The sequence below is a fragment of the Nomia melanderi genome, chromosome 2 (assembly GCF_051020985.1).
Source record: "Nomia melanderi isolate GNS246 chromosome 2, iyNomMela1, whole genome shotgun sequence".
Taxonomy (NCBI): domain Eukaryota; kingdom Metazoa; phylum Arthropoda; class Insecta; order Hymenoptera; family Halictidae; genus Nomia; species Nomia melanderi.
Window position 1 is genome coordinate 8,809,295 of NC_135000.1, and position 27,710 is coordinate 8,837,004.

At 43.9% G+C, this 27,710-nt stretch overlaps 2 protein-coding genes across 7 annotated transcripts in view; both read left to right on the plus strand.

Moving 5' to 3' along the window:
* Positions 1–254: 254 nt before the first annotated feature.
* Positions 255–14,863, plus strand: LOC116425696 (aquaporin-like). Of its 4 annotated transcripts, none has more exons than XM_031973737.1 (5): positions 255–455; positions 10,346–10,533; positions 11,068–11,211; positions 12,105–12,558; positions 13,880–14,863. In XM_031973737.1, the coding sequence occupies exons 1-4, from the start codon at positions 431–433 to the stop codon at positions 12,552–12,554; spliced, it is 807 nt and encodes a 268-aa protein (XP_031829597.1). In that variant the 5' UTR covers positions 255–430; the 3' UTR covers positions 12,555–12,558; positions 13,880–14,863. The 4 variants fall into 4 exon arrangements, with proteins under 4 accessions (XP_031829597.1, XP_076230630.1, XP_031829607.1 ...); XM_076374515.1 differs by lacking the exon at positions 255–455 and adding an exon at positions 5,893–6,298; XM_031973747.2 differs by lacking the exon at positions 255–455 and adding an exon at positions 9,416–9,581.
* A 5,095-nt stretch (positions 14,864–19,958) lies between these two features.
* Positions 19,959–27,710, plus strand: part of alpha-Man-IIb (alpha-Mannosidase class II b) — a 123,590-nt gene continuing 115,838 nt past the window's right edge. For all 3 annotated transcript variants that reach the window (XM_031973697.2, XM_076374464.1, XM_076374463.1), the window contains exon 1: positions 19,959–20,448. The gene's annotated coding sequence lies outside the window, so the exon portion shown is untranslated. The remainder of the gene's footprint in view (positions 20,449–27,710) is intronic.

The window sequence follows — 27,710 nt, forward strand, 5'->3', positions numbered from 1 at the left end:
GTGTTAACCATCCCCTAAACTCTTAATGCCACCTTCTTCTCCCCCATGGCCGTTGTTTACACAGACAATTGCAGCGAACGGCCACGCGAAGTTTGTCGAACGAGGCGAAAATAAACGGCGCTCGCAGGGATCGAAAATAAACTCGTGGTTCGCTCGTGGAAGGGATGAGCCGATGGCGATGGTGGTGGTGGTGGTGGTGGTGGTGGTGGTGGTTCACGTTTGAATCGGCGCCGGGCCACGTGCCGCCGCGATAAATTGCGTACGATCGTCCCCGGCGTTCAGAAACGGGCCGGGAATCCAACGAGCGGCAGTTGCGCGCGCGCCGCTTCCATCACGATCCATATTCCCTCGATCCTCCTCGATCGGCGATCGCGTAACGAGATCGGTGCCGCGTCAGTGTAGTGTGTGACTGTTACGAGCGCCGTCAGCCATGTCCTCGAACAATATACGCGCAGGTAAGATCGCGTCTCGCGGCGTTCCGTGAATGCGAAATGTTTTGAATGAATTAGGATTATTGGTCGTTTGGGATGGTAAACTAGGGAAAAAGCTAGGAATCGAGTGTGTCAAAGAGGGAATAGATTGTTAGTGAGATAGATATTGTAATGAGAGTGCAATTAACGATTTGGCGGTGTTCACCGGTTTCCGTAAACGCGAAATGTTGGAATTAGGATTATCGGTAGTTTGGAATGGTAAACTAGGGAAAAAGGTAGGAATCGAGTGTATCAAGGAGGGAATAGATTGTTAGTGAGATAGATATTATAATGAGAGTGCAATCAACAGATTTGATACTCTAAGAAGAATAGAAAGTGGAATTCAAAGGGATTGTATTGGTACGTCGATATCGACAAAAGAAGTACAACGATTTACTGGATATTTTGTGAATAGAATACATTGTGAATTATCTGAGAGTAATTCTCAGATGATTACGATCTAAGATGAACGTTTCGTAGATATTCCTGTCGATGGTTTCTGTGTAGAAATTAGGTAGATGCGCTTGCATCGTTCTGGGATCATTATCCTAGATAGGAGATCTAAGATAGGGTTACACAATGAAGTAAACTGTATGCGAAATAGATCTCGCGATAAAGAAGCGAATTAAATGTTTCATTAACAATAGAACCACCGGACGGATCGAAATGACCGATCTCGAGATTCTTATTTCGCCATTGTTAAGATGACAGAGGTGATTTCGTGAGAAATTTCGAAATAAACTTCTGCATCTGAACAAGTGCAGCAATAGGGAATTCTTTGCATCTCAAGAAATCTGTAATTTCAGTAATTTTTCTAACAAATTGTAAGTAGCTTTGCTTTACTGCTTGACAGTTCTAGCGTTAAGAAATTGAGGATTGCTGAGAGACGTGGATGACAGTAAGACGGAATCTTTGAAAACTGACTATCAGCCGAGAGAAAAGTTCAAGGGAACATTTGGAATACTAGATATGGGTAATTAGAGCAACAGCTGACACTCCGAGCCGCGAAACCGGTCGCGGAGTTTATCGTAGATAATGAATATTTCAAAAGGAACGGGTCTCGCGGATGCTTGTTTCCTGTAAAAGTTAATTATTCATCGGCCGTGACTCGTTCTACTGGAATGGAGCCTCGGTAGATCAGTTTTCCTTCGATTGTTTAATCCGCTCGCCGATTTTCTCGTTCTACTGAACGGCCTCGGTAGTTGATCGTGATATAATCCCACTCTGAAGAACGATGTGACAGTAATTGGAACGTTCCAGAGATGAACTAGTACCGAAGCACTTCTGTATACAATATTTTGCATATACTCAATTATTTCATTAGATGCTCTAAGTTATTAAACCAACAAAAATCCTCTCAAAAACCACGAAAGATTACTTAAAATCTTCCAAAGAAACTAATATCGAAGCACCACATCGATTCTAGTTTCCAAACAACTCACTGCATAATTCCACAGTACTTCGTTCCCTAATCATCAAGTTAACGTCTCCTCGATCTCACGAACAAGAAAACGGTCGCGATCTTCAACGAACGGACTAGTATCGAAGCACTACTGTACCTCGAGTGCTCGAAACGACGTAAACGTAGTTTAAGAGTTCACGGCCAAGTTTATCGGAATAATTCCATTCAGCTCTCTGAAGCAAAGGGATATCAACCAGTTAACCGTGTTTGACGAGTATACACGTCATCGTAAAGCTTGACGTGATACTAATTCTTTATTTTTCACATAAACATGTAATTCTTTGTTTCTCTTTGATCATTAAAATATACTCTACGTGCATTCGTCCTGCGTTCGATGAGTACACGCTCCATTTTTTTATTTCATTGCGAACGAGAGGTTTTTCCAACTAAATTCCACAGTTAACTGGTTAATAAAAAATCCAGAGAATGAACTAGTATCGAGGCATTACCGTGATTCAAGGTTTTCTACGGTGTCTCCGCAGTAAATCGTTGGTACGGGGGCCAGCGAACATCCACTGGAGAGTGCCAAAACGAAATCGGTCGCGATAGGAGGCCGATAATCGATCAGGCGACTGCGAATTATTCCGAGTTTACGAAATCCGCGGGAGCAAATGTTATCAGTTTAACCCCGGCCGGTTGACGGCGCGGCTTCTCGTCGTGTTTATACATCGCCGGGCCCCGATAAACGGCTGGCATAATTTGTCCCGTTCGCCTTTGAAAGTCTCGTCATCGCCTCGCCCTTATCGTCCGCTCGTATTTCACCGCGGAAGCTGCACGGCTTACGCGCGACGCGATAAAGGAGATTTTTCACCAGAATTCCCTAGCCCTGCAATCTGCCGCGTGATGTTTATTAACGCCGTTCCCGCCGAAAACGCGGGAAGACGCCTTTTGGAATTGCCACTTAAAATTCGTTTCTCAGTTTAATCGTTTGTCCTCGATCGGATTTTTTCATATTCTCTGCTGTTCAGTTTGTAATCGTTATCGGAGTCGGAACGTTAATTCGGAACACGACTTGGAAATTAGTTTTAAGCACGAATTCCGAAAGGTGTAGCTTTTGTTATGTTTATTGGGAAATCTGTTCTATTGTTCTGTTTTTCATTATTTTTCTTACGTTTTGAAGTTACGCGCGGATCTGTAGTTTTATCGCAACTGTTTATGCAACGTTATTTGAAGGATAACTGTGATTTATCTGAATCTCGGTGTTTACGAGATTACCAGATTTTAATAACTTGGCTTCGAAGATTGAACGCTTGATAGATCGTTATCGGGAACAAATTATATTTCGTGCTAATCTATAATCAAATTGATAATAAAATAAATGCAAAACAACTGTAAATTTAAATTGGGTTATACAATAGCTACGAAATTCATCGAACTGAATTTCCACAAAATTCCAGCTCAATTTTCTATTTCATTTCGTCGAACAGCAAACATTCCATAGACAAAAGAGCTTGAAATGTCTTACTGTTCTAATCCGAAATAACACTAATCATCCATTTTTCCAATAATCTAAACCCTTACGCTTTTTTCTTAAAAAATACATCAACAGCATTCATCTTACATTCAAAACATACATCGTCAAATGAAATACTTAAGCCCAAAATTCCACTTTCCTCCGTTCCGGTGTCTCAACCAGTTTGTTCAACTCACAAATCATTCACAGGAGAATTAATCGTGAAGCGGTCTCTTCCTTCTACTCGAGATTAGCGAGACGTCGCGATAACGTTCTCCGTTTTCCAAGCCCGATCGATTCCTCCAGTCGAACGAACCAGCAAAGACGATCTCTCGGAAAATCTATTCATAAACGCGACTTTGTTTTTCAATCTCTTCTTTTTTCACAGTGAAACGTAACAGCGCTGGCCTGTTTTCAGTGCTCATATCTCCCCGCAGCTGTGTCATCATCGTTGATAAAGCGTTTCCACGACGTCACTGCGTTAACGCAACATTCGCTGTCCATTGATAATTGCTTAACCTACCTGAACCCTTGGTATCGCGATTTTCTAATTATACAAGAAATATTCCTACCGATGGATACATTGCTGCCAAAATTGTCGCCTCTTGCGCTGGAATTTAATTTAGAGATTCGACATACTCGCGAAGAGTTTTGTTTCCACCTGTTCCACGCGGATATGTACCCTAGTTTGATTTATTAATCATTTTGTATAGAACAATACATTTAGAAACAACTTGGTATGCCTAATGTAAGACAGGATTCTGTGGGCGGAAAATAAAATGGCGAAAACTCGCTGGAATCGTAATCTTTTCACTGCAATGTTACGTGTTTGAAGGTTATAGAAACGATGCCTTGAGAAGGGCACTGTTTAGGCGGACGCCATCTTGTCGGCGTGCTCGCTGTCTATTGCGCCTCGAGATTCTGGGCGCTGTCCCTTAACACGAAAACTACCGGACTGAAATGACGCATTCCTGATTTCCTCATTTCGCAATAATTAAAAAGATAAAAGATGTGTCTCTAAGAAATTATTGAAGACATTGATTCAGACATGAACTGAATTATAAATCAAAGTCTCAATAGATGCAGTCTTGAAGTTTTTACAGAGGAATTTCGAAAAGTCAATTTAACTGCTCCGTAGGTTTAGTATTAAAAGATGTTTCTTTACAAGCGTTATAACAAATAATTTATGAAAGAAACGTTCGAAGTTACCTTCGGAAATATCCTTGGAAACTGTTTTTGCCCGACCGTCATACTTTGTCGTATACGCAACAAAGTATGCACGAAACAAGGAAAAAACACTATTTTTAATTCACATGAATTAGTTTCATCGCGTGTTCTTCAACGTTTCTGCATTTAACCCGCCGCTATCGCTCGGAGATACATTAAATTAAAGTAAAACACCGACGGTACGTTCGTCATAGACGAGGAAGGAGAAAACGGAACTGACAACTTGATGCAAATGGAAATTTTCTGATGCACGATCGACGAAGAAAGTCAATATTGGACGTCTCTCTTCGAGCTAGTGTTTGCCGGGTATTGTGTACTTTGAGCTGCACGGTTTATTCTGAGCTGTCGAACGATAGTCTATGAGTTGTCCTGGTAATCATCGGGAATTGATGGATAAAAATTGAACAAACAGAGGATGCTCCCTGATGAATCATTGGGACGCTTTTAACGGACGATTAGCATGGTTATCTAGGAATTTAGGATCGTCTGTGAATTGTGAAATAATCTTTGAGCTTCACACAACAGAAACATGACGTTTATTGAATATAGAATTATAACAATTTCTCACCTTGCTACTGTAACGCAATTCGGGAAAATGATTGAATAGTATACCCGGAAAAGATTACAAGTGCCATCATCGAATTCTTCGCCAGAAGGCAGAAAGATATCCATCACTGCGTTGAACATTATGTCATAACGATGTCATCTGTCAATATTATACATTGTGACTGTCTGTGAATGACTGCGGGTGATCGCATTATGAATGACGACTTGACGACTACTTACAAAGGAAAATTGCGTGTTATTTGCATGGATTGAGAATAGTAGATCTTCTAGTTTCCTATTCTCTATTCTTCTAATAAGATTTCATTTGTACAACTCGTTAAAGTACATCACAATGTAAATTTACATTGTCACCTCCAGCACAACACACGAGTGCAAAGGGTGAAACGAAATGTGCAAAACCGGGAGCTCCAATTTTGAACGATCCCGTACAACTCTCCGCGTTCCATCAGATCGATGCGAGGGATTAATCGGTTCCCGTTATCAGCTGCAACGAATGGCCCACTTAGATACGCGCGAATACGTACGTACGTGCCCCTTTCTTCCGTCCCACCCTCACGCTCCTTGCCCATTTGTTCCTCTCTTTATTCTCCGGGTTTGAAAACCGGCGCGCATTCGTTGCGCAACAGATCCTGCTACACGGAGTAACCGGTCGCCGAAGGATTCTGCCGGCGGGCACAAATTTTCCACGTGTTAGTAATCAGAGAACGAACGCGACGCGCACTCGCCTCGGCCGGCGCCGACTACCGACTCGATTTTTACGGGCGAGCCAATAATTCTATGCCGATTGGCACCTTTATGGTAATCGCGGCCGCTTCTCGATTCCCCCGTTGTTTATACGCGCGATTAGAGGATTCCGCGAGAGTCCGCGGGCTTCCGCGAGGTTTTCGGTGAATTTCCTGTGGAATTTGCGATCGCCATTAGCGCGGGATCGGCAAGTCTGTACGAAATTCGTGTTACTTGCGAATTCGGGAGGTGTGGTTTCTGGTGCACGTGCTGAGGATGAGGATTCGATGGGAATGAATGTTTTCAGTCTCGAAGTGACACTTTTGGGTTGGATCGTTCGTTAGTTTTGGAGTGTTGAGCTGTTCTCTTTTTTGGATCACCCTGTGCATTCTAGCGGTAGTGTTTATTATTGATATTGATATTTGTTATGTTTGTATTTATCTGATCATTATTTATTTCATATCTACTTGATTAATCGTATATTTGACTTCATTTGATCACTATTTATTTTATTTACTTTTCATTCATTTTTTCGTTTATCTAACAATTCATATATTTATATTTCCTCGATATCTAATATGTTCATGTTTATTTCATACATAATGTATCAGTGTTTATTCGACACTTAACATATTTATATCTGTCCGATGCTTACTATATTCATGTTTATTCAGTTTCTGTTCGTACACACAGTACGTCGAGAAAGATAAACACGGCAACAAAAGAAGTCGACTAATTAGCAACAAACACTCCTGTTCCTCGCGTCGAGGACACTAGTTGCGGGTTCATCTCCTTTGCACACAGAGTGTGAAGAAAATACACGCAACACCGAAGACGTAGTTAAATCGGTGATGTCGAATGATTAACGGGCAATCGATATTCTTCTTTATCGCGCGGAGCGCCGGCGTTCCGCATATAATTTGCGTGAACGATTAATCGCACGTTATCGTCGGCGCATTAATTTCGAAAATAAACGTGAAATCCGTTAGTTAAAATCCAATTTTCCTCTTACGCGTACCGGCGGCTCCATTATCATCGTTACTTCATCATTCCTCGGCAATTTCAAGCAATAAAACGCCAGCGCGGCGCGCGTCTAATTGCAAGAACAATGTTCTAATCTCATCCTCCATCGTGTGTGCAACGAGAACGAATGGAAAACACGGAATAGAGAATTCACATCGATCTTCTTATCGCGAACAAACGATTCTACACCACCGATTTAACTCCTTGTATAAAAGTAACGAATCAACCTTGCAATTAAGACGTTTGATCGAATAGAACAGATACCAGACACTATTATCTTTAAGGGAATGAAGAATCAAATGTAGAATCAACATAATTAACAAAGAACAATATCCTCAGCAGAGGAAATTCATTTCTTATTAAACCCTCGTTCAAATTACTTCAGGAAACGATGAAAATCTATATGCATTTAGGATATTCAATTTCAAATTCCTGTTCATTATTAATTTGATTCATTCACTAAATTCTTATTCCTCGATCGTTGGTAATATTATTATTTCTTTACTGATTTAATTCAATAATTAAATTTGATTAACGAATGGTTTGTGAACTTACAACGATAAAGCAATTTACTGACAGTGAAAACCAGCGAAACGCGCTGTAAAGGGTTAAAGGTCAACGAAACACGGCCGGTCGAAACTTCCGAAGCAAAATGAACAGCTCGTTCCGCTTTACGAAACTTTTTACAATATCGAGTTCCCGGAACGCATAAAGATCCAACGATCCAGTAATCGGCGGCACCGCCGCTCATCGGTGGATGATCGATACCAGCGCGGACCACGATTTCGTTATCCGCTATTATCCGACCGCGTGGGACGCGGACAATTCGCTGGCCGCGATCCGACGTTACATCGATCGATGCTTTTTCCAGCGTTTCGCCGCGATAATAGTTCGGATCCAGTGAAACTGGGACGTTCCCGCACGATTGCCCGGTGAATGGGAATAATTGATAGGTATCTGGGAAATGGCATCACAATTTTTCGAAAGAATCGAACAATGCGATAGAAATTTTGATGAAAATAGCTCGCTAATCGATGGTGCGGAACAATGATTCTATACCTAATCGAAACAGGTGTCTAGTTCCGTGATTTTCGAGGATTTTTCGTTGATCTGAATTGAAATATTATAGAACAATTTAATGAAGCTCAGCCGAAGGCAAAGCTTGAACATTGAACTCAGCTAAGAAGATTAGACAGAGATCTAGTTTCGAGTAAATTATACGTAATTTTCAACTATACTTCGAGCAGAACATGTCTGAGCTGGTATTCGCTTGGTATAAACTATGCGTAACACGTGTTACACCTAGATTTGAAGTCTCCTAACTGAGATCAAACTTCAATTAACGTAGATTCCAGTTTTCTGGGGAGTAAAGCAACTAAGATTGAACGCGGACTCAATTTAGGGTATGTGGCATACCTTATGCAGAAGTATGCTTATAATAGAACGCGTCTGCATAACTTGGTCTAGACTTGATACACACTATGCCCGACATGTGTTAGCGTTAACCCAGATCAAGCTCCAATCAATGTACCCCAGTTCTCCCCAGCCAGCCGCTGATAGCATGTATCGTTCATCAATGAACTTGGCTGAGACGCGTCAGGGTCCACGGTCGCTGGGAAAAGTATCCTGGCTCGCGATCCAAAGCGCAGACTCCAGTTATCCGTGTCAAGGCGGCTGCAACGAGTCGCGTTGAAATTCACGGGAATACCTCGAAGTCGGTCGTAAATTCGTTTCATGGTAGCTAGGCCCCACAGATCTTGAATATCAATTCGAGAACGACGCATCCGCATTTGTTTCGCATCGACGAAGGTTTAACGATGGTCCTTGCGAGTGAAACATGACTGACCTTTCAACGCGCTTGACCTAGTAAACCGTTTCACCCACGTCTGGCTAATTAGCTTACACGCGTCCGACTAGATATAAAGAACCCCATCGATCTAAATTGAAGTTGGTCCAGCGACACAAACTGCAAATCAATCTTAATACTCTCGGAGTTTCCACAGAAATTTTTAAACAGACCAGCATCAACCACCGAAAGATCCCATCGATCTGAATCCACGACAATTCCCTCTAACTCTTTAACATCAGAATGTTAAGCATATTTCTAAGAGAGCATACTCAAACCAAGAAAACACTGAATCGAACCAAACGAAGGAATCTGAAGTAGTCACATCTACATAACGTACGATTAATGGAAGACGTAATTGTCGAATTAGAATTCACTCACGTCAGATCTAAGCGAGCTTTGCGATCATTGTCAATAACATTTTACGACTGACTATAAGCGCCAACGGTACGGCGAAGTAAATGTTTCAAGCGCCTTTAGGCGCCAACAGTTGCCAAGGGGTTAAGGGCAGCCCATCCAGCGGATCCTCTGAACCAATGGAACTCGCTGGAATTCAATCAACCACGGGACACCTGCAGGGACGATAAGATTACCATCGGGATTGATCTCCGTTGATCGTGTTTGCGCGCGGTTATCTCCGTCGCCGGCTAGAGGAGTCGGTGCCGGGCACGTTGGTGTCAACGGTAGCGGCGTCCTTCGCGTGGCCGTCGTCTACGATCGACCGTCGCACTTGCAACTTTACTCGGCCGGTGGAAGTGGTTCCGTGTACACGTCGAGCGCGCGTCCGCGGCGGAATGCCACGGGACTTCGGTACGGAGACACGGATTCCTTCCGGTTCCGCGGCGGAATCCTGCTTTTCCGGGACGCGGACGGGTTCGTCGGGTTCGTCGGCGCGGATCGGCGCTGATTTCGCGGCCATTCGAGTCTGCGTGTTGGCCCTCTTGATCTTCGATCCTCCGGTCGCATAGCTACGATGTAGGGCGACGGAGGCTACAGGCTGACTCAAAACTGGTGCGCGAGCGAATTGATCGGGATTCCTCGAGATTTCTCGTGTACATTCATTTTGCACCGAGTTATATGCACACCTGTGCGATACACACGTTGGTTTTTGGAAACTCGGGGTGCTGAGTTTTGAATCAACCTGTAGAAGCTAACAAGTTCTTATTCGTACCGTTTTCTTGGTTAGCGGAGCGATTCGCCGCGGAGTTCTTTCCACTGGTTTCTTTGTTCTTTTCGCGCAGGTGAAACGAGCGTTTGATCGTTCGGCCTTGTCCGACACCTGCTCGTTTACGTCAGAAGCGCGTCGATGCGGTTTGCGATTGAAACGGGGAAATTTGGAGAAGGGAACCTTGGTTTGAACGTTCAGCCACTGGTAGAATTTAGTTGAATGTCGTTTGAAACACGTTGTCGTTTCCCGCGAGTCTCATTTATGAAGCTGGATATAATTGAACGCGTTACTCGTTCTCCCCGATGAGCGAAGCGTTAACGAATATGCAGAGAGTATCTTTGGTTCTGAGTTTCCGGTCTAATTTGTATCATTCGTGACAGAGATCTAATTTGGATGTTTTTTTCAGGTTTCAAGAAGCTGGTGGAGGTTGAAGGAGGCATGAAGAATACCTTGCTGACGGGATTGGCGGAGCTGGTGGGCACCGCGATCCTGGTGTTCATTGGGTGCATGGGATGCGTCGCCAGCCTCGGCGTGACACCGTCCCACCTGCAGATCGCGTTGACCTTCGGCCTGGCGGTGATGCTCGTGATCCAGGTCAGTGGTATATGGATCCAGCTTACCCCGAGATCAACGGGGAAACCGTATCGCCTCGGGTCGCGGCGTAAAAAGCGGCGGAAACGCGGCCGATATCGCGCGATCGACGCTGCTTATCGAGCGGCCCGATTAAATTAATCGTCCCTGGCAAGAGATAAGACGTACGGATTCCCCGGGCCAGTTGTTAATTAAATTCCCGAATCGGTTCCCCCGCGATTAACTGCGCGTAAACGATAAAGAGTTGTTCTCTTTCTCCTTTTTCGGTGCTTTTCGGTTTGATTAGCGTCTTCGCGATAAGTCCAACGAAATAACGAATGGAGTAATTTCGTGACGGTTATATTTGGAATCGGAGTAATTTAATGTTTAGAAAGCTGGTAGATTCATTAAATTCTTATTATGAATCGTTTCATCCTAACTTCTACGAAGACAGATCGGAAACGTCGAAAATAGCCACCTCCGTTTCTTGCCTTTTCTACGCGATCATCCGATGTTTCGCGCAATAAACAATTAAATAAAAATCAATTATCTGCACAGAGTATCGGACACATCAGTCAAGCCCACGTTAATCCCGCTATCACGGTGGGAGCAGTGATCCTCGGGAAGAAGACGCTTTCCGAGGCAGTGGTGTACCTTTTATCGCAGCTGATCGGTGCGGTCCTCGGCTACGGCATGTTAAAGGTCAGTCTCCCACGGGAATCCCCCGACAGAACGTACACCAAGTAATTCTGTGTGAAAGAATGAAGCAATCGCTATATACAGTTGTTTCTCGTACGACGCTTCGTCCCCGAGATAATCTCGATCGAATTGCGCTCGATGCTTTCGCGCGGAGACGATCCGCCATCTTGTCGGGCCTCAGCGGGTACGGATTATTCAATGGCGCCCCATTTTTCGACCACATTATCTCGCACACGCACGCGAGGAAATCTCGTTTATGTTTTGTTTCGTTTTTTGCGCGTCGATTGATACTTCAGCTAGTTCAGCTGTCGGTTTCCGATAAGCCAGTCTTAATTTAATCGGAACTTTGCCCTTGCCGCGTCTTATCGCGGTTCAAGACCCCCGTCCCTCCACGGCGATTCAGTGGCGTCGCGCGGTGCTATGACGCGGTTGATTTACGCAACCGCTGATCCCTTCGCAAACACGTCGCGTTTGATCGACAGGCTTGACCGACTGACAACGGACTTCACCTGGGACTGATTCAACGATCCGAACGATTAGAAAGCGCGGCCGATGGTCGTTAAACTGCGTTTAGACGGTCGGGGCGGCAATTATCAATGATCGCAGAGCATTTAACTTGGATAGGTATTCAGTGGTTCTCAGTTCATCGTTGTGAAGTTCTTTTATCCCTTCAAGGAACCGTCAGAAGACTACCATATATTGAATCAAATCCTATACAGTGGTTCTTATTTGAGCATCAAAATAAGATACACTGCAGACCATTGACCATTGACATAAAATAACATACCAATGGCTCCTAAAGAAACTAAATCCAGCATTTAATAACTAAATCAATTTAACAAAATATCTCATACAGTGGTTCTCAAGAAATACTCGTAACACAATGAACGTTGCAGGTGGTGACGCCAGCAGGTCATCTGACGAGCACAGGGTCCGGCGAGTCGGACGTATTTTGTGTGACCGATCTGCACGGCGATCTGTCGGCGATCCAGGGCCTGCTGGTGGAGGGAATCGCGACAGGCATATTAATGCTGGTCGCGTGCGCGGTCTGGGACCCGAAGAACGTGAAGAACACGGACTCGGTGCCGGTGAGGTTCGGATTGGCGGTCGCCGTGCTGGCCACGGCCTTTGGGCCCTATACCGGCTGCAGCATGAACCCCGCCAGGTCGTTCGGTCCAGCACTCTGGAACAACCAATGGACTCACCACTGGATCTACTGGTTCGGACCCATTGGTGGTTCGCTGCTGGTCTCCTTCCTCTACAAGACCACTTTCGGCGCGAGGACCGAGGAAGAGGAAAGCGGGCCCGAGTCGGTAGCGCTGAACACCGTCACCAGTCACAAGTAATCGTGTAAGTGCTCCGGAATACTGGGTCGGAGTTTAAGCTCGGACTCTAAATGAGAAGATTGGTCGATGTCCTAGAATTAATCTTGTTTGAAGATCTTCATCGTTGATTCTTTACCGCGAAGCTGTCTCAGAGACACTGCTGAAGCTTGCTTTATTCGAAAATGTATATTAGAAGGTCTAAGATTCAAAATCGGAAGATCGGTGAATCATGCTTCGATTTCGCTGCTATCATTATGGAAACTACGTTTGCCACTTGGAAGATTCCACGGGAGCGCGTTTAGTAGAATCACGTATGTAGAAAGAAATCGGCGAATATGCGAGAGGCGTTCATTCCGTGCAAATTGGGGGCGGTCGCAATTTCGCGGAACGATATTCGCCGTTAACGGGGCGCCTTTCGTCTGCCTGTAAACGAGGACGCCGACGTAACGGGTGGCGCTGGCTTTTGCCGTGTAAAACGACGCGCATCAAGGTTCCCCGTGGATCATCTCGTAAGGGCGTGCCGTAAAGGTCGGCGATAAATCGTTCGGCGGAGCTCGTTCGTGATAACGCGCGCTCGCCTTCCGTCGTTCGATCGCCCCATCGATCGCGAATTTCGCGGCAACGGGAAAAAAGGGGGATCTCGGCGTTCCAATTAGCGAAATTCGAGCATTCCGCGCGCGCGGTTAACCAGGCTGCGGACCTTTGAACCTAACAATAAACTCGCGACGCGCCGGCGGAGCTCCATCGGCCAGCCGCGTTCTCTGTTATCGATCCCGCGGAAGGGCACGACCCATTTATTGCAAACAATTATCCGGGAATCGCGTTACACAGTTACGTGTCGGTAATCAGCTGATAGCGGCACCTCGATGCTAGTCGGCTTCGTTAACGATCAAAAGGGGAAACCGGCGTACGCGTTCGTTCGGGGGGAATGGGTGCGTGGCTCTAATGAAGATGAATTTCGTGAACAATTAGTGGGGCGTTACTGCGCTTTCCGACAGACAAAGTTTTTGTATTCGTGTAGTTTAGGATGGAGATTAGGAAGAGGTTTAACACCGATCGAATTCAAAGGGTGGATATAAAACGAAGCTTTACCGTAGTTCTCAGATAAATCAGTTATTGAAGTAATTTAGGACTGAGATTTAGAAGATTAAAACTATCTAGAAATCTGATAGTGAAGTAGTTTCTGATCTGGTAACTCTCACGTGCCGGTCATTTCACGCAGAGGTCTCGGAATCTGATCTTCCATCATGATCAAATGGCAGGACGAGCCAGTAGTGAGGCATTACTCCACTTCGAGTGTCCGAGAACCGATGCGTTATCGCGTTGCATCTCCGATTATGTTTCAGGTCTGAGCAGAAGCGACCGAGGCGCAGCTCGATCGACGTTTCCTTCGGAAAACCACGGGAGATTAAGCGATTAACAGGGAACAGGGAGAGAGAGAAAGGGAGAGAGAGTGAGTGGAGGTGAGGCGGGCAGCTCCCGAAGTCCGCGGAACATCCGACGATCAAAGTGGATCGGGCGGAGCTGGAAAGCTCGGAATTCCCGTTCACCGCTCCGCGAAGTAAACCCGGCAGCCGACCACGTGTCCCAGCCTGGGAGACACCGAGCACAACCATCTGGATCCCAGGCCATAGATCGCGATCATATTTCGCGAAAATCGCGCAAGACTGTCCCCGTTCGACGCAGTGGTTCTCAATTGCGTCCCGATGAACAAAACACAACCATGATCTTATAATGTCATTAGCTTAATACCTTCGCTTAACAATGTTGTAATTGACGATTTTATAATTTAGTTGTATTGCAATATTGTAATATTATGATTGATAGCGTTACGATCACGTGCTAATGTAATTGGTGATATAAGTTTATAATGTTACGATAATGTTATAATTTACTTTGTTGTTGTTACTTTGCGTTGATGATATAATATGTACTGTTACAGTTGATAATATTATAATTTTATAAGATCACGATCGATAACGTTATAGATCTGTGTTGTTCTAGTTACCAATAGTACAATCGCAATGTCTTAGTCAGCGAAGCTAGGATCTCTAAGGAAACTAGCAAGAATCACCTAGATCTCCGAAAGAGAACCACTGCGTCCGCTCGTCATTCATCGATCTATCGCTCCGTAGATCGCCTAGAGTCTCGTTTGAATACTCCGTTCTGTCCCCGAGGTATATGTACCGCGGTGTACATAATCGTTACGTTTTTATAGACCAAATCCCAAGTCCAATTGTCCATTTTTATTGCCCGAAATTCTCATCGATCCTCACTGTTAAAATAGAGAGACGAAAATAAAAGAGGAATAAAAGCTTCTCGTTCGAATACACAGTTTCATTTTCGCAGGGCGTCAACACGAGGAAGTAGGTATTCGTACAGTGCCGTTCAAAAGTTCCTGGCTAGATCCATGAGTTTACATTAATTTCTGTTAATATAATAAATAAGGACATATTTACATGGACGAATACTTCAAAAGGAGTCATGCTATCTCGTCTTCACAGCTGTGTATTTAAAGAGCAACTAAGTTGGCGAGTTCGAAAGTTTATTATTATTCATTATTTGTTCCCAAACAAATATCTACAAAAAATAGCTGGCCAGGAACTTTTGAACGTCGCTGTACATATGTGTCGTTGATTTACTTTCCAAGAAAGTTTCAATAAAGTGCGTTCATTATTAGCCGTGGTAGACGATCGCGTGAATTTCGAAGCGACTCCGTGCTGCACGAGGCTTTCGACCTTTTATTCTATTGAAAAATCGTGCTCCACAGTCTCCAGGTGCAATTATTTTCGCGTTACTCTCGCACGTGCACCGTCCGGGAGCAGGAAATGGAACGAGAAGAATAAGGAACGGCTGCGCCTCGGAGAGGGGAGGACTCGGGGAACACAGTGGACATTAAGACCAGATTGAAAATTGAATTATTAACGAGCGAGCTGACGCTCCGCATGTAAATCATACGGAAATATTACTTTTCTTCTCGCCGGACAGAATTTCCGCTGCGACAGTCCTTACACTTTACCAGACGATCTTGGTCTTTTCGAATTGTTGCTCTGATTTCCTATCCTCGGAGCTAACGAGCTATTATCCTCGTTGGACAATGCCCGTTCGATTTTTATTCGACGAGAGGAGTCACTCGGCAAAGAACTATTTTCCTGTTTCATTGGGAATTGCTTTGGTTTTTACTCGCTTTTTGGTTAATTGGTTCAGCATTTAAATATGTAGAGTAAGGGATGAAAGAGATTAGAAATCTCTAGGTCTCCAGATGAAATAGTATTTGAAAATGTGAAATAAAGGATCGAAGAGGTTAATAGTAAATAATGATCAGAATGATTTTCAGACGAATTTCATCATTGAAATTGTGGTTGAGAATGAGAGTAATTTTTGGAATAGTTTAGACTTTATGCTTTTTACTTGGATATTGGAATGGAAATTGTTAAGGGAACAATGCGGGTTGTCGAAAATATTGAAGAGGAATATTGTTCGCCTTCACAGAAGGGAATGGATCGAGTGAAAAAAAGAATTTTAAGAGCTCCATAGATGGCGCCAGAATCTCGGATAAGCTTCGTATGCATTTTGAACAAAGTCCCATTCTTCCTCGGACCGTATTGTTGTTGAAGATTGCCATCTGGCGAACGAGCGCGCGTAAAATAGGGATCGATGACGAGCCGAGATCGAATTGCTCGTGCGCCAGCACAAAAGTTGCACTAAATTGTGTTTTTTAGAGGCACAATGGGGAACGGTGCGTACAACGTGCAACGATAGTAAGTAAACGAGGACATTTCGTTCCGAACGAAATTTCCTTCGGAAAACACGCTGGGAATGTTTGCGAAAAATATTGATGAACGTAAGAACAATGCGGCTTTACCGTTTGAAAATTCAATTCACCTGTTAGCGCTTCTTTACCGAAATTATTGCAACGATATCGCTACAAATATTGCTAAAAATAGGTGAATAGATCTATTGAGCATTTTCCAAGTTGACTCTTTTGTACTATAAATACGAAAATGTATTTCTCATTCTATCAAACTTGACTTCTTAAAATTTCAATGAAGATCATACCATCAAGATTAAAAAGATAACTGTTTTAAGAGAGTAATGGTAACTAATCTAAATATTCGATGGTTTCATTAATTCCTTCTGGCATTTTTGCAAAATACTTCAGCGCAATAAAATACATTATTAACAATAATAATATTTACAACAGCAATATTATATTTCACATTATCAACACCATTAGCGTCACAACACAAGTCTCCGTAACTTATACGAAAATACTATACGTTCTCATATCGAAATACTTACATGAACATTGCTTCAAACCTTACATAATATTACCAACAACGTCAACAATATTACATTTCATATTCCCACAAGCATTGGCGCAGCAACATCGCCCTCCCGCAATTTCTCCTCGCGACTCGCGAACCGAATCCTCGGTTCCCAGCGCGGAAACGTTCAATCTTGGCTCGAAATTTCTCGAAAACGTATCGCGCTCGCTTAGAAAGCGTGTCGAACGACTCGATATCGCCGGCGTCGACGCCAATTACACGGAAAAATCCCGGCGCGACGCGCTCGGCCCGCTTTTTCCTTCGAGTCTCGTAATTGAGTCGCGAGACGTCGCGAGAGCCGCGGGAAAAAACAAAATGGAGCCTGCGCGGCGCTACCTACGCCGGCCCGTGTTTACCGTGTCGAGAATTTTATTTGCCCGCGTGACGCCCGTTGTAAACCGGCTATTTATTTTACAGGGAATACTCCCCTGGCTGGCTCGGCCGTTTAATATTCATTGGGGCGAATGTTTTATTTTGCGAGCGGCGGCGCGCCGCCGCTTTTTCCCTTGTTTTTTTATTATTTTCAGGGGGTGAAAAATATTTATAGGCGCGACGTGCCCTGTCGAGTTCATTTCCATAGTGGGTTTCTTCATTATTCGCGGGGCCGGCCGCGGAGAACGCGGAAGCTGCGAATAAACGAATCGGCGACCGAATTTCGGGGGATGAACGCGCGTAACGCGGGTCACGGTGGCTTTCTTGTTCACTCACGCGGAACTTTTGGATAACCGTGCTTTCCGGAAATTCGCGATCCATTTGCGGCGATCGTTATCGACGATGATGCAACGCAGGCGAGGAATGGCCGGTGAATTTCGAGTTGGTCTTCGATTGTGTAAGTTTCGAAAGGCAGTCGCGGCCTTGCAACGTCTGGAAATAAAGCAGGTAATTATTTTTATAGGCCGATGTTCCTAGAATGATGTATGTTAGTAACGTTTCGTTCCAACCGATTGTTCAATAATTCTTTGAGAATTGTTATTTAACGAATGTAATTCGACTGATTCGTACGTTACTCGAATATAGTCTAATTAGTCGTGCGACTCCAGTACGAGCGAATTGTGAGTTATAAATGGGTATCAAGGAATTATTCAAGTTTTTTTTTACCGCGATTACTTTTTCGGCCTCGAGGGGTTCGCTTCGCAGTACTTTCGGAATCCTACCTACCGCAGCTACGAGACCACGTTGCCTGGCCTCCAGAAACGCGGAAAAAGTTTGTACTGCGGTTACGCTTTGTCCAATGTGCGCAAACTCGACCGGTCCGTTCGACTCGGCGGTCGTCCCCTTTCCCTCCGCGTCCCACTTCCAACCCCTTGGCGTAGACTAACCTGACCGTGAACAGGCGCGACGCTATTAAACGTCGGAGGAAGGAACGAATGTTCCTTGGAATTTCGCGAGAAACAGTTTCAAGGAGACAGTTGCGGCCAGTAACGTTAATTCAATCGATAAGAGCACCACTGTAGCCAAGGGATGAGCACCGCCACCGCTGATAACCATCAAAATTCGAAGCTTGCGATTGCGATGATTTTTTTACACATGTTTACCGTTTTTCTCGTGCAATACGTTTGTTATTGTTTATTTTTGCGTTGCACTGGGTAGAATCGTAGGAGTAAACTGATTTGAGTGAATCCTTGGAGCAAGGGTGGGGAAACTGTTACTGGAAACAGTGATTATCAACTTTTCCCCTGTGAGACTTGGAGTTTTCGTTGGTTCCTTGTTTAATAATTATTGTTTTGGAAAGTGTTACTCGATATTGTTTGAGAAACAGTGATACGACCTTTGAAATGGACCACGTATTTAATACGATAGAAATAAAAATTGAATCATCATGGAAATGAATAAACACTGATTGTATATTTAAATTCAAACACAACGCTCTATTTAAATCCGGCGCAGATGCAATCTATTTCAGCAACATCAAGGTTTCACGTGTCTAGCAAAAGTTCAGGAAACTGTGTACCCTCCCATCGAACGTTATCGCGCATTACTGAGTAAATATGCCTGTTCGAATCGAATTTGCGAAACTGCCAATTCATATTCTAATCGAATCGATTTCTTCGGTGCCCTGCCTCTACCATGCGACCATTTTATATTTTAGTTCCATTTTGCATTTCGCTTACATTACCATTCACAATATTTCACAACACTATTCTATCCCCTTTACAAAATCTCAACAAACAATGTCAAAAGTAACAAAAACAAATATATAAAATGAACGCAGTCCCTCAACAATTCGCTCCACCAACATCAACACTATTCCTACTGAAAGTGTCAAAAGACATAAAGTTTCGACTTAAAATTGTTCTCTCAGTTTAATAATTTGTCTCCAATTGAATTCCCTACATTCTCTGCACTTACTTTCATAATTATCATTAGAAAAGTCGACGAGTCAATTCAGAATATACGACAAAACTCGCAAAATAATTTTAACCCCTAACAACCAAGAGCTTCTTCGTAACACTCACCCATAAGACATTATATTATAAATATTTATTCTCAGTGCACGATCAACAAACACGATGACGCAATAATTTGCAATATTCAATAAACAAAACCACATCGATGGTAAATAAATGAAATGAAAACTAAACTCTCCCCATACCCCCATACCGAGGCCTTTCACCGTAAGGGTTAAAATAAAATTTCAATTACCACTTGACACCTTCGCTACCCCTTAACCCATTAAATACCATGGAATTATCACCAACCAAATCAAACTATAATTCACTCAACAAAACATTTAAAACCATCTCTATATTCTAAACAATCCACCTAACGCGGTGACATTCACAAAGAATCATTCACTAACAATGCAATCCAATCAAAATTTCTCAATATTCAATTCTCCATTTCATATATTCCCTTAGAAAATTCATTCGTAAATGAAATCGCCCGAAGCATCTTCCCTACGTACGGCCCTGCGCGAAGCATCCCTCTCGCTTTCCCCTACCAGTGTTCCGGTACGGCGCCTCCACTCTTCTCCGTCGTTACAGTGCATCTCCTGGCGCTCTCTCTCCCGCGCATACCCCCACTCCTCGGCGGCTGGAAGCTGGAGGGGCGGCGGGGCGAGTGAGCGCGACGGTTGGACGACAGTCCTTCCGCGGATTGCGGATATTGTGTCGCGAAGCCTCGTGCGTACGGTGTCCTTAGGTCCTTTGGCGTGTCGCGTCGCGTCGCGTCGTGTGGTGTGCTTGTGCCGTGGCGTGTGTTCCCTCGCACAGCGAGCGAGCGAGCGAGCAGCCGGAGAGCGACGTCGTCGTCCCCGGATTCCGTTCGCGAACCAATACGACCGGCCGGAGAGAAACTCGTTTCAGGGTCGTCGCTCGTGCGGTCGACAGTGCTCTCGCGTCCGCCACTCGACGAGCCGCTCCTGCCCCCGGACTTTTCCCGACGGACACCGGGCTGGCAAGGTTAGGTTTCGCAGCGTCTCGCCGTTGTCCGCGTGTTACGGAGAGATTCTGATCGGCCGTGTGTTTCGTTCGGTGACCTTTCTTCCGTGCCGCGCGTTGTATTGTGCCTCGACCGAAGGATACCAGCGATGAGGATGAGCGTCGAGGAGCTGCTGCCTTAGGACACCTACCACGCCTGAGTCTACGGTGAGTGAATCTTGAGTTTTACGGTTTCGCCTGGCGGCTATCGTCTGCGGGATTTTTGCTGGGCTTGGCTGGCTACTTTGCCACAGATTGATTTTTCGCTATTTCCGGGAACCGGACTTGTGGGCGGGTTAACGCGCTCGAAATCAGCGTCGCGTTCGTGACGGATCTTAAATTTGTATGGAATTATTGTATTGTTATTTAACACATTGAATGCTGTGGGGTCACTGGTGACTCCGAATTACTATGGTTCACTCGATGAAACGATTATATGAAAGCATTTCTATATTAATAATGCTACGTAATACAGTGACGTTCGGCTAGATAGAAATAGTAATAATGCAATTCAATTTAATATATTTTTTCCATTCTGTGTATTTTCTTATTATATTTAGGAACTCAATAACTTGTTCTAGCGTCATTTTCTCGATATTTTGGTTAGATTTATTGCGTTGAATTAGATGTTACAATTGAGGTGAGCATGAGGTAGCGAACGTGTTAAAATAATGGAGGGAAAAGATCGGAAAATGGTGCCGATGGCGTCCGAATGATTCTGAATTTTTCGGACGCCTCGACCTTGCTACGATACTGACGAAATCGGCGCGAGTGGCCCGTCTAACGGGAGGTCCTTTGTCAGGCTCGAGGCAGCGGTCCTGTGGAACGCCGATCGTGCCAGACGGTTATTTTTCTCGCCGGATCAGTCGAGCGAAAATTAAATGAATCGTTTATTTAACTGCTCGAGTTAGTCACTGCCTAAAAGTGGCAGTCTACCGATTCGTAGAATCGAATGAAGCTTATTTCTTTTCCTGCTAATTAGACATGACCCTCGATTTACGCGGAAGTCCGTTCCACGTGGGTTCGTTTTACGCGAACGAAAATGGCGCAAATAGAGAAAAGAAAATATTGAAGTGAAAAACTGGTACAAGTTTTAGAAATATTTATTACATGGTTTAACAAAAGAAATAGTAATGAGATTTTCGAAAACAAAAGTATATTTTATTCGTTGTTACTAAATCGAGATCGCATAAATAGCATTTCAATTTATCGCGTAAAAAGAGGCTTGCGTGAAAAACGTCCGCGTAAATCGAGGGTGACGTGTATTAATTTTTATTTTTATTGCTATTCGCTTAAAAGTGGCAAACTGTAACGATCGTCCTATTTAAAATTTATTTTTGTCAAAATAGTCAAGATTATATGAAAATTATATTTTGAATAGATGAATAATTATTCTTATCGATGACCCTAATATTCCTGATCATATGGCAAAAATAACATATAATATTCCAATATACTTATGGTTTGCCGAATACAATCATTTTGATCAATAAATAAAGATTTAAGTTTCATAAGATTGATAATATTTCATTGTAATTTAATCTTCGAGAGATAAAGACTTTAATTAACTTACAATCTTATTATTTTTAACCCTTTGAACTCTGCTCCAATATTGCACCGGTTATATTAAATATTTTAATGAATCTTAAAGAAACTACCCTAAAATTATTAGATTTCCCATACATCCATATGTTGTGCTAACAAGGAAAATAAAAGATCGAAGAATGTAGCATTTCTAATTTTCGCTAGGAATACCATAAAAATTAAGGGTTAATATGACGCCTGAATGAAATAAGGGATAAATTGTAAATTTATTTATGAATAGATTATTTTGATATTAAATTTTATATTTTATATTGTATTTCGTTAGCAATACTTAACATTTTCTAACCAGACAAAGACGATGGTTTTTTTAAAATGAATTTAAAGAGAAATCATAGGTAAATTGAGAAACAAAGCTTCTTTATTTCAATATTTCGCGCACCGATGCATTACACATAGTTGAATATTAAACATTAAATTTTCTAATTTTACTGCGTCGAATCGATTGGTGACTGGTCACCTCTCGAGTGCAAAGGTTTTGTATAATGCCTCGACACGTGAAACATTGGAATAAAACAGCGTCGTTTTTCAATGTACTGGTGATTTCTCTTTCAATTAGTCTCAAAAAACATCGTCTTCGCCTCGTAAAGAAATGTTAAATATTTCTAGTAAGAAACATTCGAGTGCAAAGGGTTAATAAAAATATAAGACGCATCAGGAATTAGGCGAAAATGTTCGAGCGAGTTTTCGGGAGGACCGGTGCGCACTCGAACGGTTAATAGCCTTGAGTAGACGGTTCGAGGCTGGTTTTTATTAAAGTAATCAACGCGCCACTATGTACCTGTTACATGAATGCAAATAGGTCTCCAGCGTTGGGCCCGACCGTGACCCACCTCAATCTAAATTCATTCGGGTACAATGTATCGGGTGTCCATGAATAATTTAGCTCCGATTTAAAAGCTACAATAGGATCATGGATTTATTCAAACCTAGCGCAGGCTTGATCTTAACCGAGTCTAAGCTGAACCGCTTGAGGATTCGGAGGATAGTTTAGCTCAGTGTCCCTCAACTTGCGGCTTTCACGACGCTTTGAATTTTTAATGGCCCGATAGCCACTCGATTGGACCACCGGATTGTCGACTTAGCCGAACTTAGCACAGACTTAATTCTAATCAGATTTAAGTTGATCCGAAGATCCGTATAGAGCAGAGTCTCTCATCTTGAGGATCGCGTAACGCTTCTAAATGATAAGGAAATGATAGTCACTGCTTCGAGCAGAGAATCATAGACTTATTCAGACTCAGCACTTAATCCTAATCAAATCCAAGTCGAATTGCCTACGGATTCGAGTATAATGTAGAGCAGAGGTTCTCAAGCTATGAACGATAAGAAGATAACTTCGCGAATAAAAATCGTACGATAATAAAACGATAATAATTACAACAATCACATAGGCTGGTTTCAAAGCCTGAAGTCTCTACCATTTCTAAATTCTTTTACAATTATTGAAAATAGATCCTTCTCTAAGAAATTCCGAAAGAAATTGTTTTAAATGACGTTCTGAGTGACGGAAGTCTCACTTTGAGGTTTCCATAGAACAATTTTGAAAAGTCAAGTCGACTGCAAAAGGTTAAAAGTATTTCGGGTAATTTTTTTTCTGGCAACCTCGATTAATTATGACTAGATTACCCGTGTCGCTTTCGATTGAATAGCGATAAGAGAATATTTCAATTTGACAGTGGAAGTACCATATTTAAAACTAGTTAGGTTAAAAAATATATCCTCGTACCATCTTTTTCTACCAAATGACCACAGAATGTCCCAAAGCATCCATAACTATCCGAGTGGCCAAATACTTCACAGAATAGAGAGAGATTTAAACGTCTCGCGAGCGGTGCGGTTTCAAGCAAACGAGGTTAGGCTGAGAACCGCTGCATTCCTCGGTCCGCGTTCTCCCGCGGAACAACCCTGAATTATCGTAAGTTAGCCGGCCGAAAGGCGGTCGGAAAGAAGTTAGGGTGGCCGATAAGCGGACGTAATTTCAGCTGCGGAGAGGATCGCTGATAAAAGAGTCGATTCTCCGCGAGAGGCGGAAGTTCATCTCCGGTCGAACGGAGGAAACGCGTAACGAAGTCAATCATCTTCGCTCGGCGCCCCTCCCCGCCGCGAGCCCGGTATTAATTAACTTTTCTGACAAGTTATTAGCGCGACGGGATCAAAGGGGCGCCTCGGCGCGTTACTCTCGTCTCTTTTTTCCTCCGTTCCCCGCGCGAGGTTCTATTTTCCTTCGTTTTTCGTTTTTCCGGGCCTCCTCCGCGCGTAATTAAGACGGTCGTCGCGTGCGCCGTTAATTACCTTGTTTACGAAACTGCGTTGCGAGATGGGCAGCTTATTACGACGAGCGGCTCCGATTTGGAACGATCTCGGCCCTAGGTCTCTGGAGATTCGCTCGTGAATCCGTTTAAGGGGAATTGGCGATTGTAGAACGGGGATAATTTGATTGCAATTGAAGTAGATTATAGGAACTCATAGGATTTTGAGTCTAATGGTAAAAAATGGAACAAAGGAGACAGATACATAAGTTTCACTTTCAAATTGATGGAAATTAGAATTGTTCGAGTTTCTCTTAATATTAATTTATTACGTAATAATAACAATAATAATAGGAATAGTGATAGTGATGATAATATTTCCATTATCTCTGTATTATTCCTTTATATCCATGAAGTCCCATTGTTCCACATTTGCTCATCAGCAGATTACACTATTGAACTCTTGCTCGTCTGAATAAATAACTAATCACCTAGTTCCCATTCACCCCATATAATCGACGATCAATCGATTGTAGGGTAACTCGCGATACCATCCATCTGTTGAAACGTTCGGTCACGCCTTGGCAGCGCACACCTGCCCAATCCGCTCCTCGAATCCTCTCGTTGTCCCGATCGCCTGCTGGACGATGCTCGAAACTTGTCCGAGAAAAGTTGCGCAACAGTTCGGCCGAACGGCGAACGGCGTCCGGGTCCTTTTCGCAGCGAGTGGAAAGTTCTAGAAGAAAAGATCAACTCGGCTCCTCACGGCCGCGTTTGTTTTGAAACGGCCACCACGTGGCTACGATCGGCCACGTTTCGAAAACCGGATTCCCCCGGCGAAACCGCGGCCGAACATCGAAAGGGAGAGGCCGGAGAGAAAGGAATCCGTTTGCTCGCAGGATCGAGAACGCATTCGAAGATTTTTCTTCTGGAAATCTCGATTGATTATGGCTAGATCACCCGTCTCGCTTTCGATCGAATCGCGGTAAGGGAATATTCGACGCTGGAAGTACCATATTTGAAAGTTTCGGTTGCACGACTGTTAATGATCTGGTCGTTTTTGTCGGAAGTTGAAATCGAGCCACGTTTCCTGCTAGATGATTGTAGGCGTTAATAGGATGGTTAGGAATATTTAAGTGTGACATTGGAAGTACCATTTTGGACATTCTATTTCCTACGTAGCCACCAAACTCAACTCGCGACTTTACTCTTGAAAACCTGGATTACCAACAACTATCGCTCCCATTAACTCAAACTAAATGTCGACAACTAAAATATTCAAACCCAACAGCAAAATTACCATTTCTGTAACGTCTAATTTCTTACTCGCTAAAACCGAGTCCACAAAGCTCCGAAGAATCTAAACCGACTTCCAGCTAAGTACTCCCAAGCGTCGATAACACGATTAATGGAGCCAGTCCCGACTCTAAAGAAAGTTGCAAGATCCACATTAAAGAGGCGGTAACTAAAAATTTAAGGTGAAATAAAAAAAAACAGAGCGAACCCGTAGCAACAAAAGGAGATACGATTCCAAGCGAATCAGTAATCGATTCAAGGAAAACGCAGCGAAACAGCGAACTCTCGCGTCTAATATTTCAGCCGGGTTTTTCCCGACCGGCCGCTTCAATCACGTCCACTTACGTGGTTAACGAAGTTTTCAGCCAGTCATCTAATTAGCCGGCATCGGGACGGGTTGTGCAACGGGCCGAGGAGACCGTGTGCACACGCGACAAACTCTGTTTGCCGGCCGGCCCCCGATCTTCGCCCGGAGACGCGGCCGGCCATGTTTTTCCATCGGCGGTTATTAGTCAATTACCGGGGACATCTCCGGGACAGCGCGAGCGTGAATAGATAATTACACGCACACGCGGCCGGCTCGTTAAATTCGATTAGGACGTGCGCGGACTCGCGGCTCCTCTTGTTTCGCTCGCTTTAACTAGCTCCGGCTTTAACCCTTTCGGCCCTGAGTGTATATTTTTCCCCTGGATCGAAGAGAGGATCGGGGACAGTTGGTCTGAAGTGAAATTCAAGCTGTGGAACAGAGACGGACGATCGGTAGTGATAATAATTAGCATTTGAGATAGCAGTCATGAAGATCTGGGCCATTTCTTTTTTATCTAGGCGTTTTCCGGTCATTTTAATTGTCCGTGGTACCTGTGTGCATCGTTTGATAACTGGGTTAAATAACGAATTGATTATTAGCTAGATAAGCAGGTTTGCCTTATAATGTCGATTTTATTAAGGTTTCAAGCGGAATTGTACAAATAGATATTAAATTCCTTTGGATTCACATTGAATATTCTTCTGTTACCAATTATTATACCTTAACATTAGAACTACCGTATCAGTCATAATGACTGGTTTCGATTTGTTTGTTACCTTAAAAGCATTGAATATTTGAAATGATTTTGGAAATAAATAGTTTCACTCGAGTACTATGATGAATATCTAAAGAAACTGAAAATAATCTATTACAATTTTTATAGAGATTACATATCAATCGTATTAAATGCTCGGTACTTCTTAAGGAAACGTAGACAGAATATGCTTGGAGTACGCCTATTATATATAGGAACTTATTTAGAATGACGCCCTTGTCAACATATTTCACGAACATTGAAATCGGCGAGGATGTAACTCACGTACACATTTACCAAAGCCGCTTTCCCTTCGTACCAATGAGTTACACATCAATCGGGACTCTGGTCGGATCAGCAAAACAGAGCACCGCGGGTCCCAAAGTGCGCCGCGCGGGCGTGCATCATCGTTAAAAATTCCTCGGGCCCGGTCCGGCCCGTTCCGATCCCGAAGGTCGATTAAACCCGGTCGTCCTTGTACGACCGGGCCGCGATCCGAAGCGGCGCGACCAGTTTCCACCCGGGGGACCCGCTTGTTTTTCCCGGCCACCGTTGGAAATTCGATTTCCCGGCGACGATTACTTTCTCCTCCCCCTTCGACGTCGGCTGGACCGCGGCTCCAGACAGTCGTCGACGGGGGAGTCTGGTTATCGGCGAACCGTAAAATAAATTCTCCCGGTGGCTGACGCGCGATAGATAACCGGGAGAGCGCGTCGCAGCCGCGGTTTTGCGGGCCGGTCCACGAGAGGAATCGTTCTTTCTTCCGCTCGTCCTTTGCCCCGCGCCCTTTCTCCGCCCGTCTGTTTCGCATTCGCGTCCCCCGTGCCCCGGATATCATCGAGATATCACCTAGCAACGGGACCTGATAGCTCCCCAGCGGGAATCGATCGAATCGCGGTGTAACGCGATGTATGGCGCAAAGCTTTGTCATTGTCCCGCGATCCTTCGAAGGCTCGATCGCTGCCGATTCCACTCGCTTTCCGGCTTTGGCCTGATCGCGCCGGGAACGCGGCTTTGGGGGATGATTCCTGGATGGATGGTGGATTGCTGCGAATATTTTGGGACTAGAAACTTCATTTTATCGGGAATTTTTGACCGTTTGTTGTGTGTGCAAGATAAGGTGCTCAGTTTGTAGACGGTTTGTGGTCCGATGCTTTATAAATCGATAGGAGAATAGAATATCAGTTTGAAAATTGGCACATCGAGTATCTCGGAGTTC